This window comes from Pelodiscus sinensis, chromosome 1 (genome assembly GCF_052426305.1).
Source record: "Pelodiscus sinensis isolate ZL-2025 chromosome 1, ASM5242630v1, whole genome shotgun sequence".
Classification (NCBI taxonomy): Eukaryota; Metazoa; Chordata; order Testudines; family Trionychidae; genus Pelodiscus; species Pelodiscus sinensis.
Genome location: NC_143052.1, coordinates 112,637,001 through 112,653,231, shown reverse-complemented (window position 1 = coordinate 112,653,231; position 16,231 = coordinate 112,637,001). Strand labels below are relative to the sequence as shown.

The 16,231-nt window shown below is 46.8% G+C and overlaps 1 protein-coding gene across 1 annotated transcript; it reads left to right on the top strand.

The window, feature by feature from the left end:
- Positions 1-202: 202 nt before the first annotated feature.
- On the top strand, positions 203-16,020 carry LOC102445774 (prostaglandin-E(2) 9-reductase-like). Its single transcript, XM_089769444.1, has 9 exons — positions 203-649; positions 5,295-5,462; positions 6,237-6,353; positions 6,676-6,753; positions 10,030-10,152; positions 12,078-12,187; positions 12,580-12,745; positions 14,955-15,037; positions 15,500-16,020. The coding sequence occupies exons 1-9, from the start codon at positions 575-577 to the stop codon at positions 15,540-15,542; spliced, it is 963 nt and encodes a 320-aa protein (XP_089625570.1). The 5' UTR covers positions 203-574; the 3' UTR covers positions 15,543-16,020.
- Positions 16,021-16,231: the final 211 nt, after the last annotated feature.

Sequence of the window (16,231 nt, the reverse complement as noted above, 5' to 3'; positions counted from 1 at the left end):
GCAAAAAGGGGTTGGTGTGAGAGTGAGGCTCTCTTTTGTGCATGGAATATGAAGCTGAAATTCCTTTGTTTGCCAGTGAAAGCTATAAGGAGAATGGCTTGGGGAATGTGTTTGGTAATGTCCCAGTTCTGATCATACTTTGCCTGTGATGTCATGAACCACTTGAGTGCCAAAAAGAGCGAATGTCCAAGCGAGTTGTTTGCTCCCTTTGCAGCGATAGGAAAGAGGGCGTTAATGCCTCTTTTCAGCTCTTTTCCCAGCTGATTAAATATCAGCTCCATACACACAAACCCTCTGAGCATGTGCAATACAAAACAAGGACTAATCTATGACCCTCATATTAAGCAACTGTTTGGGGTTTTGGGTTTTTTTGCCTTTTTTTTTTTTGACCCCTTAGGAGACTGCAACTGTATGTTTGGCTACTCCCTCCGTTTCTAGGTCTCAGTAAATAAAAGTAACAGGTGCATTTGCTCACTGGCTCACACAGGAGTGCAGCAACCTTTCAACCTTCAAGAAAGATTCAAAGAACTGGTGAAAAACCATTCAGTGGAGGACAAGGGATTTCCACAACGCTATGTCCATGGTGATGAATGATGGACACAGAATTCCTGTGGTTGGATTTGGGACCTATGCACCTCACACAGGGTATGTCTACACTACAAAGTTAGTTCGAACTAACTTAGTTCGAATTAGTTAATTCGAACTAAGCTAGTTCGAACTAACGCATCTAGAACTAAAAACTAGTTCGAACTAGCGTTTTGCTAGTTCGAACTAGTAAGTCCACATTGAGTGGACTCTGAACAGGGCTTAAGGATGGCCGGAAGCAGTGCCGGCAGGGCATAAAAGGAGGACTTAGAGCATGGAGATGCTGTCTCAGGCTAGCCGAGGGCTGCGCTTAAAGGGTCCCGACCCCCACCCCGGACACACAGTTCTAAGGGGTGCCCCGCTTGCAAAGAAGTTCTGGCTTGGAGTGCCCTGAGTGCCCACACTGGGCACATCACACCACTCGGCCATCAGCCCGGCTGCACTTGCCGCAGGCTGCCATCTGGGGAGAGGGAGTAATTGGGGGGCTGCAGGAGAGCTTCCACCCCCAGAAGCCCGCAGAGCCAGCCCAGTCCTCCCCATCGGGGGCTCGTACCCCATTCCTCCCTCACCTCCTTCCACTTACCCTTCCCTAGCCCCCCTTCTTATTGATGTACAAAATAAAGATAACGTTTCTTCCAACATTGACTCTGTCTTTATTGAACAAAACTGGGGGAGACTGGGAAAAGGAGGTGGGAGAGGGGAAGAGAAAGGCTGGAAGAGGGGAGGGCAACTAACATGATCAGGGGTTGGGAACAGGTCCCAGATGAAGAAAGGCTACAGAGACTGGGACTGTTCAGCTTAGAAAAGAGGAGACGGAGGGGGGACAGGATAGAGGTCTCTAAAAGCAGGGGTTGGGTGGAGAGGGTGCATTCATAAAAGTTCTTCCTGAGTTCCCATAAAGAAGGACTAGAGGACACCAAAGGAAAGGAATGGGTAGCAGGCTTGAAACTAGTAAGAGAAAGTTGTTCTTCTTCACAAAGCAAATAGTTAACCTGTGGAACTCCTTGCTGCAGGAGGCTGTGAAGGCTACAACTAGAACAGAGTTTAAAGGGAAGTGAGATCAAGTCATGGAGGTTGGGTCAATGGAGTCCTATTAGCCAGAGGGTAGGAGTGGTGTCCCTGCCCAAAGTTTGTGGAAGGCTGGAGAGGGATGGCACGAGACAAATGGCTTGGTCATTGTCTTCGGTCCATCCCCTCCAGGGTCCCTAGGGTTGGCCGCTGTCGGCAGACAGGCTACTGGGCTAGATGGACCTTTGGTCTGACCCAGTACGGCCATTGTAAGCTCAGGGCTCAGTGTCGGGGGTCTCAGTGGACCCCCTTGATTTTCATGCACACCTGGTCCTGGGTGGCCAGGCTGGCAGCTCTCCTGCCCTAGATGGCCACTTTTCTGTGCCTAGTGCGGAGATCGTGGACGAGGTCCACGATGTCCGCACTAGCCCAGGAAGGTGCCCGCCTCTTGCGGTCCAGGGCAAGCTCCCGGGAGCCGCCAGCCTGGTCCCGGCAAGAGGGGGTGGGCTGGGGGGCATCGGGTGGGTGGCTCTGTGCCGTGCCAGGTGCAGGGTCTGCTAGCTGGGTGCTGGCAGGCTTGCACCTGGCACGGGCACCGTAGCCAGCCCGTGCCCCTTTAAGGGGTCCGGGGCTGGGAGGGGGGCATAGAGTTTCCCTGGTGTTGGCCAGAGTGGCCACCAGGGAAACCTGGGGAGGGCTAGCCTCCCACTAGTTCGAACTAAAGGGCTACACAGCCCTTAGTTCGAACTAGCTAGTTCGAACTAGGCGTTAGTCCTCGTAAAATGAGGTTTACCTAGTTCGAACTAAGCGCTCCGCTAGTTCGATTCAAATTCGAACTAGTGGAGCGCTAGTGTAGCACCTATTAAAGTTAGTTCGAACTAACGTCCGTTAGTTCGAACTAACTTTGTAGTGTAGACATACCCACAGTGAGTAAACCTTTTACAGCTTATTCCACAATAGGGAGTTTGTGTTTGGTATATGAAGTTTGGTGCTGTGCTAGAAGAAGAGTGACTGACACACTAAATCTAAGTAGTGAGAGTAGAACTGTACAGTTTCCTCCACTGAGCTCTCCCCATCCTAACAGGGAGCACTTTCTACAATGCCTAGAATGGGCCCCATGCAGGACTGCAATGCACTTAAGCTCTGACTTGCTGTCTGGTTAACTGTTCCATTCATGGGCCCACAGGCCTGTCTGCAACACACCCCAGTCCTGACCTGCTGCTTGGTTTGCTGTTCCAGTTCTCTCCCCACTTACCTGTCAATTGTTCCATGCTGGGTATTTTTGTACACTTGTTTCAGATTTCTCTAGAAGGAAATGGAAGCCATGTAGTTTGTTCACAGATTGTTCTTTGTTGTGTTTTATCTTCTGAGTGCCTTTCTGACAATACAAATATGTGCATCGCTGCAGCTCCTGTTGCTCCTATGTGATGTTTTGGAAGCGCATGCCACACCTGAATTCCACCTGCTGTGCTTAAACCCCATCACAGTCACATCTCCATGGCTTTCAGAGCTGTAATGTATGCCCCATTGTTTTTCACTCTTTTGCACTCTTGTAATTTTATGTCATTCTCTTTCTCCGGACCATTTAAAATTCTATTCACCTAAATCAGGAGATGTGCCTTCAGGACTATGGTGCTTTTCAGGAACATCCCTCCAACAATAATACTAAGCTGATGATAGGTGTGTGTCACTTTTGAATAAATATGGGGAAGAAGTTGGTGGTCTTATTTATGTCATTACTTAAAGTCTTCGAGTAACATCTCTCTCTCTCTTCCCCTCTCTCTCATTGCACAACTACATGGCAATACATGTTCTGTGCCAGATAAACAATAAATGTGCTGACGTCATTCAAAACTGTGTTTGCTTCATGGGGTCAGCAAACAAAGACTGCCCTTGAAAAAAACAGGTGATTTAGGTAATTGGTTATAAAGTCTTTTATCTCAGTCACTAGTTCAGAGTTCACCCAAATTAGCAGACTAAAAATCCCTGTATTGTACTTACAGTGTATACAGCTCTCACACTCATATGTCCTGAGCACTTTGCAAAGCACTTTGCAATGGAAGGTAAGTATCACTAGCCTATACATGTTATACATGGGGAAACTGCAGTGAGGGACTTGCCCAGGTCACCCATCAAGAGCCAGCTCTTGAAATCAGATCAGCGTGGGCTGGCTCTTGAACCCAGGCAGAATCCCTTTGACCTCACATTCACTCATGTACATTTGGCTGCAGGATCAACAACTGCTCCTTTTACTTTTTGAAGCAGCCCTCTTGTGCTGATTGACGTCAGTGCAGTTGCCTGAATAACATAGGATTGCAAGTAAAGGCCCTTCATTATCAAATGCAACGCAGTCAGTCAGTCAGTCAGAGTCAAACCTAGAAATCCTTACTCTATAGTTATTCAGATCTTCACGCAGAACTCTCATTGGCCTGGGTAAGAACCTGAGAACTCGACTCATTGTGTAGATTATCAACACTGCTGGGCTGTCTCTAGACTGGCAAGATTTTGCACAAAAGCGGCCGCTTTTGCGCAAAATCTTGCCGCCTGCCTAGACTGGCTGCGAGTATTTGTGCAAGAACGCTGACCTTGTACTGTACAAAATCAGTGCTTCTTGTGCAAATACTCTGATGCTCCTGCTCAGGAATAAGCCCTCTTGTGCAAGTATTCTTGTGCAAGAGGTCCAGTGTAGACAGCAGCGTTAATTTCTTGTGCAAGAAAGCCCGATGGCTAAAATGGCCATCGGAGCTTTCTTGCGCAAGAGAGCGTCTACACTGTCATGGATGCTTTTGCACAAAAGATGTGCTTTTGCGCAAAAGCATCCGTGCCAGTGTAGATGCTCTCTTGCGCAAATACTTTTAATGGAAAAACTTTTCTGTTAAAAGTATTTGCGCAAAATCTTGCCAGTCTAGACGCAGCCCTGTGGTTCAGTTTGTGATACTCTATGATGTAGATCAAGGGCTAATGAAATCAATAGAGGATGCACTGGTGTAAATGAAGACAGAACTTGGCCCCTCGCTTTTGAATGATTGTTGATTTCAAGTGTGGTTCTAGTCTGAAAACTGACTCTGTAAAAGTTTACACTATAATTCCATATTGTTGTCTTCCAAGTGATTTCAGGACTAAATGTTTTTAATTTACAACCGTAAAGATGTGTTTTCTGACTGCTGGCTTTGCAAAATTGACTGGCAAGCTGTGTTCTTTTCTTCTTGTGCATCATCATCAGTAGAAAAGTTGTTGTAAAGGCCAAGTTATGCTCACAGTGATATCCGTGTCAGCCCATTGTCTTTAATACATTGGCCTATAGCCCTATGGAATTTAATATGTATGTAAGTAATAAGATTCTACAGATATTAAACAGAGGCTTTTAAATAGTATCTAAAAGCTTACTGAATGTAATAGAAATTGATCGCTTTTCTGAAGCATTTTTAAACAACCTGAGATTTTAATGGAGAGCTACATCTGTTCTACAGAATCTATAGATTGGTTTAAAAATTCTGTAGAAATACGGCCATTCACTATTAAATTTTATAGAATTTTTTATAACAAAATGTATTTTTTTCACTAAAGTAAGCAGAGATGAGTGTCTGTGTAATAAGATGGCATTTTCACAGTCACTTTTTTCATACTGGAACCACACTCTAAAATATCATCCCAGAGCCAGATATGTTGAGACTTTGTTTCTTTCTGAATTTAATGTATAGGTTCCAAAAAGTAGGTGTGAAGAGGCTGTAAAAGTGGCTATTGAAGTTGGCTATCGCCATATAGATGGTGCCTATTTCTATGAGAATGAGGAGGAGGTTGGTCGAGCCATTCGAGAGAAGATTGCAGATGGAACGGTCAAAAGAGAGGACATATTTTACACAGGGAAAGTAAGTTGGTTGTGTTCTAAATCCCACCATTTGTTCTCTGCTTCTTTCTGTGTTGCAAGAGAATGGCAACTGCAGTGAGGAGGTAAGTACAAGTTGAAGTAGGCTGGCAGGATTTGCCTGAAACACCCATCCATTGCCAGGCACTAATTCTGTGGCAAAAGGATTATATGCATTAGTGCCAGTTGGTGCTTTAGCAGGCATGGCTCCTAGATACAGTTACCAGAGGGAAAGTACATTGAACTGAAGGTCAGGGTGACTGTTTGTAACTTAAAGACAGAAACATTATAGGGATGCTAATTATCCCAAAACCAAGCATTACTGATCAGGAGATTTAAGGTTACACTTCAAAGAAATCCAAATATATTAGGCTATGGAAATGCACAGATCAGGCACCTAACCAATTTTAACTCCTCCAACCATAACTATGCATACAATAGCCATATCATTCGGATTAGCATATTGTTTGTAGTCCCAGGCTGCATCAAATTGAATATTGAAGATACCATAGATGTTTTCATTTTCTAACCTTATGGTGTCATTAAGGGGTAGAATTCCTGTCTAAATTTTCATTTTTTAATGTTGCAGGGTATGATGATGAAACATTTTTTAAATGCCGGGAACTTCTTAAAATAAATTTTAGATAAAATAATGCATAATGTACTACGTATCCAGTGGCATTTCATGGCTTGGATATAGTAGAACAAACTTATTTAGGGAATCAGCCTTGTGAACATACAATACTGATGGTAATTGTTTTCTTTTCACTCTCTACAGCTTTGGAGCACTTTTAATGCTCCAGAGATGGTCCAATCAGCTCTGGAAAAGTCACTGAAGACACTGCAATTTGACTACATTGATCTGTATATTATTCACACACCCCTCTCTTTAAAGGTAACAAAAAAAAAAGTTCTGTCTGAACACAGGAGAATCTTGTCCCCACAGTTCCCTTTTTGCTTTGTCTCACCATATGTTAGCTGCTTGATTCAGAGACACTGCAGTAAGGAACAAGGAGCTTTTCAGTACTGAACAATTTTCCATATATATTTCTTCCAGATCAGACGTAAAATGGGCTTTCCTCTATATTAGGAATGTGGAGGTAATCAAGAGAACTGATGGACTGAACAGCTATCTATTTCCAGGGTTTATCCAGAAAACAATTTATGTCAAATAGCATACTGAACAGGAGGTTTATATTATTTCTTTTGTTTTAAAGCCTGGAGATGATTTACTCCCAGTGGATGGAAATGGAAAATTGATTTTTGACAACGTAGACCTGTGTGCCACTTGGGAGGTGAGTATTATGTACACATAAAATATGAAAACATCTTTGCAAAATTGCCATGAAAACTTATCAGGACAGGCACAAAACTAGCTTACTGGAGAGTGTGTAAGAAAGCAAAAATGAGACCTACCAGTATATTTCAGAGCATAATCCAAACTCTAATAGGGTCTTTAGGAAGAAACTTTTCCTGGAGATTGGTTATTTAGTATTTGTCCACTGTAGGTTTCTTGTATTTACCTCGGAAGCAGCTGATAGAGGCCACTCCTAGAAATAGGACTAACTGGGCCACTGGTTTGCTTTAGTGTGGCAGTTCCTATTATATTACTCACCTGCAGAAAAACATTATTTGTCTGGGAGAATAGGATCATGGAATATTGTAAGTGAGGATGTATTAAGATACAAGACTAAGTTATATTTGTCCAATAACAATGACTAAGATGTGTTCTGAAAGCCCTTCCTGATGGTGTGTTTCTAAAAGAAATAAAGAGCTTCTTTAAACACAAATGTTGTACTGCTTATTTCCTTTCTGGGGGAAATTAGCTATACAGTGTTGAGCTCTGTAATATCAATATAACAGCATCCACATCAGGGATTGTACTAGTACAACTGTTTTGATTAAAAACAAACTAGCTATAACTGCTACAGAAACCATGTGTAGACCAAGCCTAAAAGTTACATGGTCCCAGGTTACCATGGAAACTTCCTGGAGGAAAGAGGAAGTGGGGCAAGAAATAAAATGGAGGAAGAATTAACCTAGATTTCATTTGCTTTTTTCCTATTTCTGTGTACCTGTTTGTCTGTATGTGATGGATATGGTCACAGAAATCCCCTTGGGACTGTCATTTGATGTGCTGAAATACCACTTATCCTGCCTACCTGCCCCCTTGCGTGCCCCTCAACTCTGTCCTGCTGAGCCAGGCCTCCTCCAGCACTGACACAGAGATGGGGTCACAGCCTTTTGCGATATAATACAGACACTGCGTTCAGCTCAGCACTAGAAGGACTCAGCCACAGGGACTTGCTTTGGAACCCAAATGAAATAAACCCCAGGAATCAATTACTTACACTGAGTTTATAAATAAACGAAGGTGATTTTGTTAAGTATAAAAGGTAGCATTTAAGTGGTCATAAGAGATTGCAGACAGAACAACGCAGGTTACTAAACAAAACAAAATGGGACACACAAGCTAAGCTTAATGCACTAAGAAACTGGGGTATGTCTACACTACAGCGCTAATTCGAACTAACTTAGTTCGAATTAGTTAATTCGAACTAAGCAAATTCGAACTAACGCATCCAGACTAAAAAACTAGTTCAAATTAGCGTTTTGCTAATTCAAACTAGCATGTCCACACAGAGTGGACCCTGAACCGGGGTTAAGGATGGCCGGAAGCAGTGCCGGCAGGGCATCAGATGAGGACTTAGAGCGTGGAGCTGCTGTCTCAGGCTAGCCGAGGGCTGTGCTTAAAGGGACCTGACCCCCACCCCGGACAGACAGTTCTCAGGGGTGCCCTGCTTGCAAAGCAGTCCTGGCTTGGATTGCCCGGAGTACCCACACTGGGCACATCACACCACTCGGCCATCAGACCGGCTGCACTTGCCGCAGACTGCCATCTGGGGAGAGGTGGCAATTGGGGGGCTGCAGGAGAGGTTTCACCCCCAGAAGCCCGCAGAGGCAGCCCAGTCCTCCCCATCGGGGGCTCGTACACCATTCCTCCCTCACCTCCTTCCACTTACCCCTCCCTAGCCCCCCTTCCTGATGTACAAAATAAAGGACATGTGTATTCAAAAATAGAATCTCTCTTTATTGAACAAAACTGGGGGAGACTGGGAAAAGGAGGTGGGAGAAGGGAAGAGAGAGGGTGGGAGAGGGGAGGGCAACTACAATGAGGAGGGGTTTGGAACAGGTCCCATATGAAGAGAGGCTAAAGATACTGGGACTTTTCAGCTTAGAAAAGAGGAGATGGAGGGGGGATATGATAGAGGTCTATAAAAGCATGAGTGGGGTGGAGAGGGTGCATACAGAAAAGTTCTTCATTAGTTCCCATAATAGAAGGACTAGAGGGCACCAAAGGAAAGGAATGGGTAGCAGGCTTCAAACTAACAGCAGAAAGTTCTTCTTCACAAAGCAAATAGTCAACCTGTGGAACTCCTTGCTGCAGGAGGCTGTGAAGGCTACAACTAGAACAGAGTTTAAAGAGAAGTGAGATCAATTCATGGAGGTTGGGTCCATGGAGTGGTATTAGCCAGGGGATAGGAGTGGTGTCCCTGCCCAAAGTTTGTGGAAGGCTGGAGAGGGATGGCACGAGACAAATGGCTTGGTCACTGTCTTTGGTCCATCCCCTCCAGGGTCCCTAGGGTTGGCCGCTGTCGGCAGACAGGCTACTGGGCTAGATGGACCTTTGGTCTGACCCAGTACGGCCATTCTAAGCTCAGGGCTCAGGGTCGGGGGTGTCAGTGGACCACCTTGATTTTCATGCAAACCTGCTCCTGGGTGGCCAGGCTGGCAGCTCTCCTGCCCTAGACGGCCGCTTTCCTGTGCCTAGTGCGGAGGTCGTGGACGAGGTCCACAATGTCTGCACTGGACCAGGAGGGTGCCCGCCTCTTGCGGTCCTGGGCAAGCTCCCGGGAGCCGCCAGCCTGGTCCCGGGATGAGGGGGAGGGCTGGGGGGCATCGGGTGGCTGGCTCGAGCCATGCCAGGTGCAGGGTCTGCTGGCTGGGTGCTGGCAGGCTTGCACCTGGCACGGGCACCGTAGCCAGCCCGTGCCCCTTTAAGTGGTCCGGGGCCGGGAGGGGGGCAGACGAGTTTCCCTGGTGTTGGCCAGAGTGGCCACCAGGGAAAGCTGGGGAGGGCTAGCCTCCCACTAGTTCAAATTAAGGGGATACACAGCCCATAATTTGAACTAGTAAGTTCGAACTAGGCTTAGTCCTCATACAATGAGGTAAACAAAACAAGTAACGTTCCAGACTTCCCCATCGTTTTGGAGAGAAGCTTCTCAACATGACTGAAGTAAATCCTAACGTTTCAAAAAACAAATAAAAAGAGACCCTTCTTTATAAAAAGTCTTCATAATATTTTAGGGCCTGTTTTGTGCTTTTTGAACACGTGGGGTTGGCAATATCGATTAACAGATCTCTGTAGGGAAGTAACACAATGACAACAAAAACCAAAGCAGTCTCTAGTCTGGGCTAGTAAGTGCCGGTTCTGCAAGCTGCATTATGCAGTCACCCCTGCTACAGGCACCAGCAACAGTAATGGACCTGGTCATATTTTATTTCCTTAGGCCATGGAGGCATGTAAAGATGCAGGCTTGGTGAAGTCAATTGGGGTGTCCAACTTCAACCGCAGACAGCTGGAAATGATCCTGAACAAACCCGGGCTCAAGTACAAACCTGTTTGCAACCAGGTAACATTCTGACCTTAGGTTAAAATGAAGACCCAGAAGGGCTCACTGCGATACCATGAAGAGACCTGGAAAAGAAGGATCATGAGGCAGAACCTGGGAGAGAGAAGGGTTAGACGGCAGCCCAAACAAAGGGCGGGCAAAGCTGGGTCCTGCTGCACTTTGCTTTGCTTCTCCTTTCTCTTGGAAACATGGGTTCAGATAGTAATGGAATTCCATAAAAAGAAGAATGTATTTTAAGGCAAAGCATAAGAAAATGTATTGCTGCCTTAGGGGCTTTTGCCTGGAAAATATTTATGGTCTTGTTTTTAGCCAACCCTTGATTCGACTTCCAATATTAAGTGCACAATTTTATTTCAGCAGCGTTAACTGCAGGCACATTTCTTTTCTCCTGCAACGGTGCCCTTTAAAATACCAATCTGATTTGCAGGTGCACTCAAGTATTTAGATTTCTCAATCCATGCAGTTACAGGCACCAATATATGTGTCTGCCATTAACTACAGAAACAGCACTGAAGGCCATTTTGAATATGTAGGGTCGAGATGATGATGATGATGATACGTGGGCAGAAGTATTTGAGTTTTTACCCTTCTAGCCTAAGCTCCCTGTAACCTGTGCAGCCGAGTGTCTGCACAGTTCCTATTTAATGCCATGCAGGTGCTCCAGGAAACCATGTAGGGCAGGGAAGTGTAAGCAACTGTGGGAAGGGCTACCTCACCCCTGGTCCCAACCCAGCTGCCCTTAAACTTGCTGCAGCCTGGGCCACCAGGCCCCAGCCCAGACCCAGCCATGGGCAGGGCAGCTTGGCTCTGGCCCTGGCCCTGTCACAGGTGACCTGACCCTAACTTGTGTGACTGGGGGTGGTCCATACCCAATCCAGCCCCTGCCCCCCTGCCATGGTGGCCTGGCCTTGATTCTGCCGTGACAGCCCAGCCCCAGCCTGGCCAGATCCTGCCAAAGCTGTGGTGGCCTGGCCCTTCCCGGCCCCCTAGTACAGCAGCCATTGCAGCCTGACCCCACTCCTTCCATGGCCACAGCAGTCTTGCCTCAATTCTGCCACAGCTATAGCGACCCAGCCCCAAAGCTGCCAGTGCAGGAAGAGGTGCCATTCCCCACCACACAACCCAAGTGCTGCTGCAAGAAGAGAGAGACGAGGGGAGTCCCCTCTCCTTGCAGTAGCCCTGGATCACCCTCCTTTGTCCCAAACCTTTCCTGAACCTGGCCCCACCCCATAGCCTATACCTCCAGCCACAGCCCTCACATCCCTGCATGCCACTTTCTGTCCGGCCCTGGGCCCCTCATCCATGTTCCAACCCAGAGCCTGCACCCCCAACCAGAGCACTTGAACCCCAACCCTGTCCCAGCCCTAAGCCCCTCTATCCCCTGACCTACCTCAGAGCCCATACCCCCATCCAGAGCCCTCACAGCCTTGCAACCCAACCCTCCTCCACAGGCCTGGGCCATCTCCCACACTAGGAACCCTTTGATCCCACTCCCAGCATATGAATTTTGTTACGTGCACCAATATGAAGGTGATGTGTCACGCATCACCTCCGTGTCACACATCATCTCCATACTGGTGCACATAACAAAATTCATTCAGCCCAAGGGCAGGAAAAATCAGAGGGCATGCTGCTTCTGGCCCATATAGATTTTATAGCTTGGCCTTTAGGTAAGGAGCACAGTATGTCCTTGTAACATTAATATTTAAAGTTTGCAAGGTTACTTACAGGATTTGATTTTATTTCAAAGGAAGTTGTCTGTTATTTTAACATAATTTTGCTTCTTACAGTAGAAAAACATCTGATGACAGGCATATTATAAATACTTAGATAAATGCAGCAGATGATAATAGGTACAATTGGGGGGAGTCATGTGACTGCCTCGGTACAATCTGAAATCTCCATTTTTTTTTCTAATGTTTCAGGTTGAATGTCACCCTTACCTAAACCAAGGGAAATTGCTGGAGTTCTGCAAATCCAAAAATATTGTTCTGGTGGCATTTAGTGCCTTGGGATCTCACAGGGAGGAGAAATGGTGAGGAAAAAAGCTGACTGTAGCACAAAGGAAAGAAGTGGGTGGAAAGTTGGCATTGCATGCTGTGAAATCAGCATGGCAGTGTTTGGCACTCATTTGGCACAGATACAAATGCCCACACAAGGAGACAGTCAGTGGAGAATCAGGCCCAATATATCTGCTGAATCCCTGGGGATAAATGAGTATCGTCCCATATTTTAATTTGTGTGTATATATATATATATTTATATTGTGTTTAAAAAATGTCGTAAGCCGCCTTGAATATTTTAAATACAGAGGTAGGGTACAAATATTTTATAATAAGTAAAGAAATAAATATTGTCTCCCTCAGACTCAGCTCTCACTGATCCTGAAATCAGAAATGCTCACTCCACGTCTGTGTGCCCTTGCAGGGTAGTTCAAAGCATGCCAGTTCTGTTGGAGGATCCAGTCCTGAACAGGCTGGCCAAAAAATACAACCAAAGCCCAGCGCTAGTAGCCTTGCGCTACCAGCTGCAGCGTGGTGTGGTGGTTCTTGCCAAGAGCTTCACCAGAAAGCATATTGAAGACAACATCAAGGTAAAGCCACGGAGCGGAGGAATGCCATTAAAACCCTCACAAATACCATTGTCCCCTCAAGGGCTGTCATGAGGCCTGCCTTGCACCGTCCACTTGCAAGTAGCCACACTCCTTAGGACAGAGACTGCCATTTGCCCTGTGTTTGTATAGTCCCTCTCATAATGCAAGCCTGGGTTGGTTAAGGTCATCAGGTGCTACTCATATAAAGGCTATGTAGTTATAAAGGGACATTTTAGAGAGAGCTGAAATGGACAGAGTCCAAAGTACAGGCAGTCCCCGAGTTATGTGGATCCGACTTATGTCGGATCCGCACTTACGAACGGGGCTTTTCTCGCCCCGGAACTCGCGAGCGGCGGGACCACCCAGACGCGCAGTGGTCCCACCACCGTGTCCTCCGGGGCGAGAAAAGCTGCTCCGGGTGTCCCTGGTCTGCTGGGGTGGTCCCCAGCAGACCAGGGACACCCCGAACAAAGCCTTGGAGGCACGGGACCCCGCCGCCTCTGCGGCTTTGCTCCGGGTGTCCCTAGTCTGCTCAGGGTGTCCCTGGTCTGCTGGGAGGGGTCCAGGGCGAGAAAAGCTGCTCCGGGTGTCCCCGGTCTTCTGGGGGGGGGTCCCCAGCAGACCAGGGACACCCCGAGCAAAGCTGCAGAGGTGTGGGATCCCTCCGCCTCTGCGGCTTTGCTCCGGGTCTCCCTGGTCTGCTGGGGAGCGGGGGCGCAGCTAGTGCGCTCTCCCCCCCCCCCAGCAGACCAGGCTTTTGTTGTGGACGCCTGGGGTAGAGCAGCTGGGGTGCTGCCGGGTTGGTCCTGGGGGGACCTACCCAGCAGCGCCCCAGCTGTTCTGTCCCAGGCTCCAGATTCAGCCGCTGTTGAAACTGATCAGTGGCTGATTCCAGGAAGCTGGGGGCAGAGCAACTCTGCCTCCGGCTTCCTGTAGTCAGCCCCTGGTCAGTTTCAGCAGCAGCAGCTGAATCTGGAGCCAGTTCCGAGTTACGTACAAATTCAACTTAAGAACAAACCTATAGTCCCTATCTTGTATGTAACCGGGGGACTGCCTGTATTACCCTGTGAAGCAATAAGTAAGTATTACCCTGTAATGTTTCTCATTACCCAGTAAAGCAATAAACAACTCAGGAACCACTGGATACACGTTAATTCATGCACGGAGGCTTGGTTCAGCATTTGTCTGCTAATCTAGAGCCGAATTCTGAGGTCTTCTCTCAGTTTCTGTTCAGTTGTTAACCCTTGCATGGGCAAAATTCACATACCCCTCAGCAAGCAATGATTGGGGGCGGAGTTTAATATCTGGCCCTGAATGCACAGGCAAAGGTTCTTCATAGCAATAGTGTGCTGAGCCCATAATCCAGAGGGTAGTGGATTGAAATCATCCTCTCCTAGGCTGTATTTGGGAGAGGAAGGTTTGTCCAGTAGGCTGGGGCATTGGCCTAAACTGTAGGAGTCCCAGGTTCCATTCCTTATTGTGCCATGGACTTCTTGTGTGACCTTGAGCAAGTCAATTTTTTCCTTCTCTCTCTTGGAGTGGGGATGATGATACAGATGCTTCCCTACCTCCCAGAGGGGTTGTGAGTATCAGCACGATAAAGATGGAGTCATGCTTTATAATCTACTGATGAAAAGTGCTATGTAAGACGTAGGTGTTATTAATTCTGGGACTGACACCCTGAGGGTATGTCTACACTAGCCTACTAGATCGAACAAGGGAGGCTAATGTAGGCATTCGAAGTTGCAAATCAAGCCCGGGATTTAAATATCTCGTGCTTGATTTGCATCTTCCCGGCCAGTTGCCATTTTTGAAATGTACAAGTCTGGACTAACTGCCCACGTCTACATGCAGCAGGGACCCGGTAGTTCGAAATAAAGCCCTAGTTCGAACTACCTGTTATTCCTCCTGGGATGAGGTTAACAGGCAGTTCGAACTAGGGGCTATAATTTGAACTACCGGGTCACTGCCACGTGTAGACGTGGGCAGTTAGTCTGGACTTGTAAATTTCAAAAATGGTGACCAGACAGGAAGATGCAAATCAAGCACGAGATATTTAAATCCCGGGCTTGATTTGCAACTTCGAATGCCTACATTAGCCTCCCTAGTTCGAACTAGGGGGCTAGTGTAGACATACCCTGAATGACTAGCATGTTAGAATAAACAAAATCCCTTCTTGCTCTATGAAGCTTTTTATTTTCTCTTCCAGGTGTTTGACTTCCATTTGACAGAGGAGGACATGAAAGCCATTGATAGCCTGAACCAGAACCTTCGCTATGACCTATGTGCACAGTGAGTTGTAGTACTTCGGTCTTAAGAGTGTTGAAGCCAACTATGGGCAACAAAGCCTGGTAAAAGACAGATGGTGTTAGTCTCACAGCACAATCAGGTTTGATACTTTCCTGCAGCTCCTGCAGGCAGTGGCAATTTGGGACTTAAGACTCACCATCAGTTCTTTGCTCCCTAGACAGCACAGACTAGAAAGTTCTTGAAGTGACTTATAGTAATTGCTTTGGAAGCCTACAAGATCTCCCTGGCAGGAAGCTTTTCCTAATGCTCAGGCCCATTTCAATTGCATCCTATTAATTCTGGCTATATCCTCTTATACCACATTAAACAATCTTTGATGATTATCACAAATATTGCTGCTCAATTTGCACAATACAAATGTGGCAGCCATATCTTAACTGCATGGAGTTGCATGAGGATAGTTCATGGAAATTAAACAGCTGCCGTCTGCATTTTGTTTTTTAGCTTTTTGGACCATCCTGAGTATCCATTTAATGATGACTATTAAAGAGGCTCCATTTGCAATTCCTGTGTTGTTAGCAAATAATAATGATGCTCCTCCATTCCTAGGACCAGTTCTAGAGGGAAAATGCCATTTATATACACTATTGCCATCAACCTCTCTACTGTGTGATTTAATTTAATCTACACAATAATAAATTAAATTTCATCCTTCCAATGACTTGTCTTCTTGCTTTTGATAATACTAAAGGGGGGAGAAGGGTATATTGAATATAGTTATCAGTTTCTGTCCCCAATCATACATAGATATTTCCATCTTCATCCTGAGCTGCTAGAACTTAACCCCCAGAATGAACTGTGATTCCTGAAAACACTCAGCCAAGTGAGTGTGGAAAGAAGAGGTTACTCACCCTGTGTAGTAACGATGGTTCTTCGAGATGTGTCCCCGTGGGTGCTCCACTCAAGGTGTCGGGTCCCGTCCCGGCGCCGCTGGTCGGAGATTTCCAGAGCCGTAGCCAGGCCGGACCGCGCATGCGCGAGCACAGCGTGCGGCGTTCGCGCCTTTGCAACGGTCCGTGTCCCCCCCCCCACCCTCAGTTACTCTCACCGCTCAGTCCCTGAAAAACAAAGCAGAAAGACCCGGAGCAGGGAAGAGGGTGGGGCATGGAGCACCCACGGGGACACATCTCGAAGAACCATCATTACTACACAGGGTGAGTAACCTCTTCTTCTTCT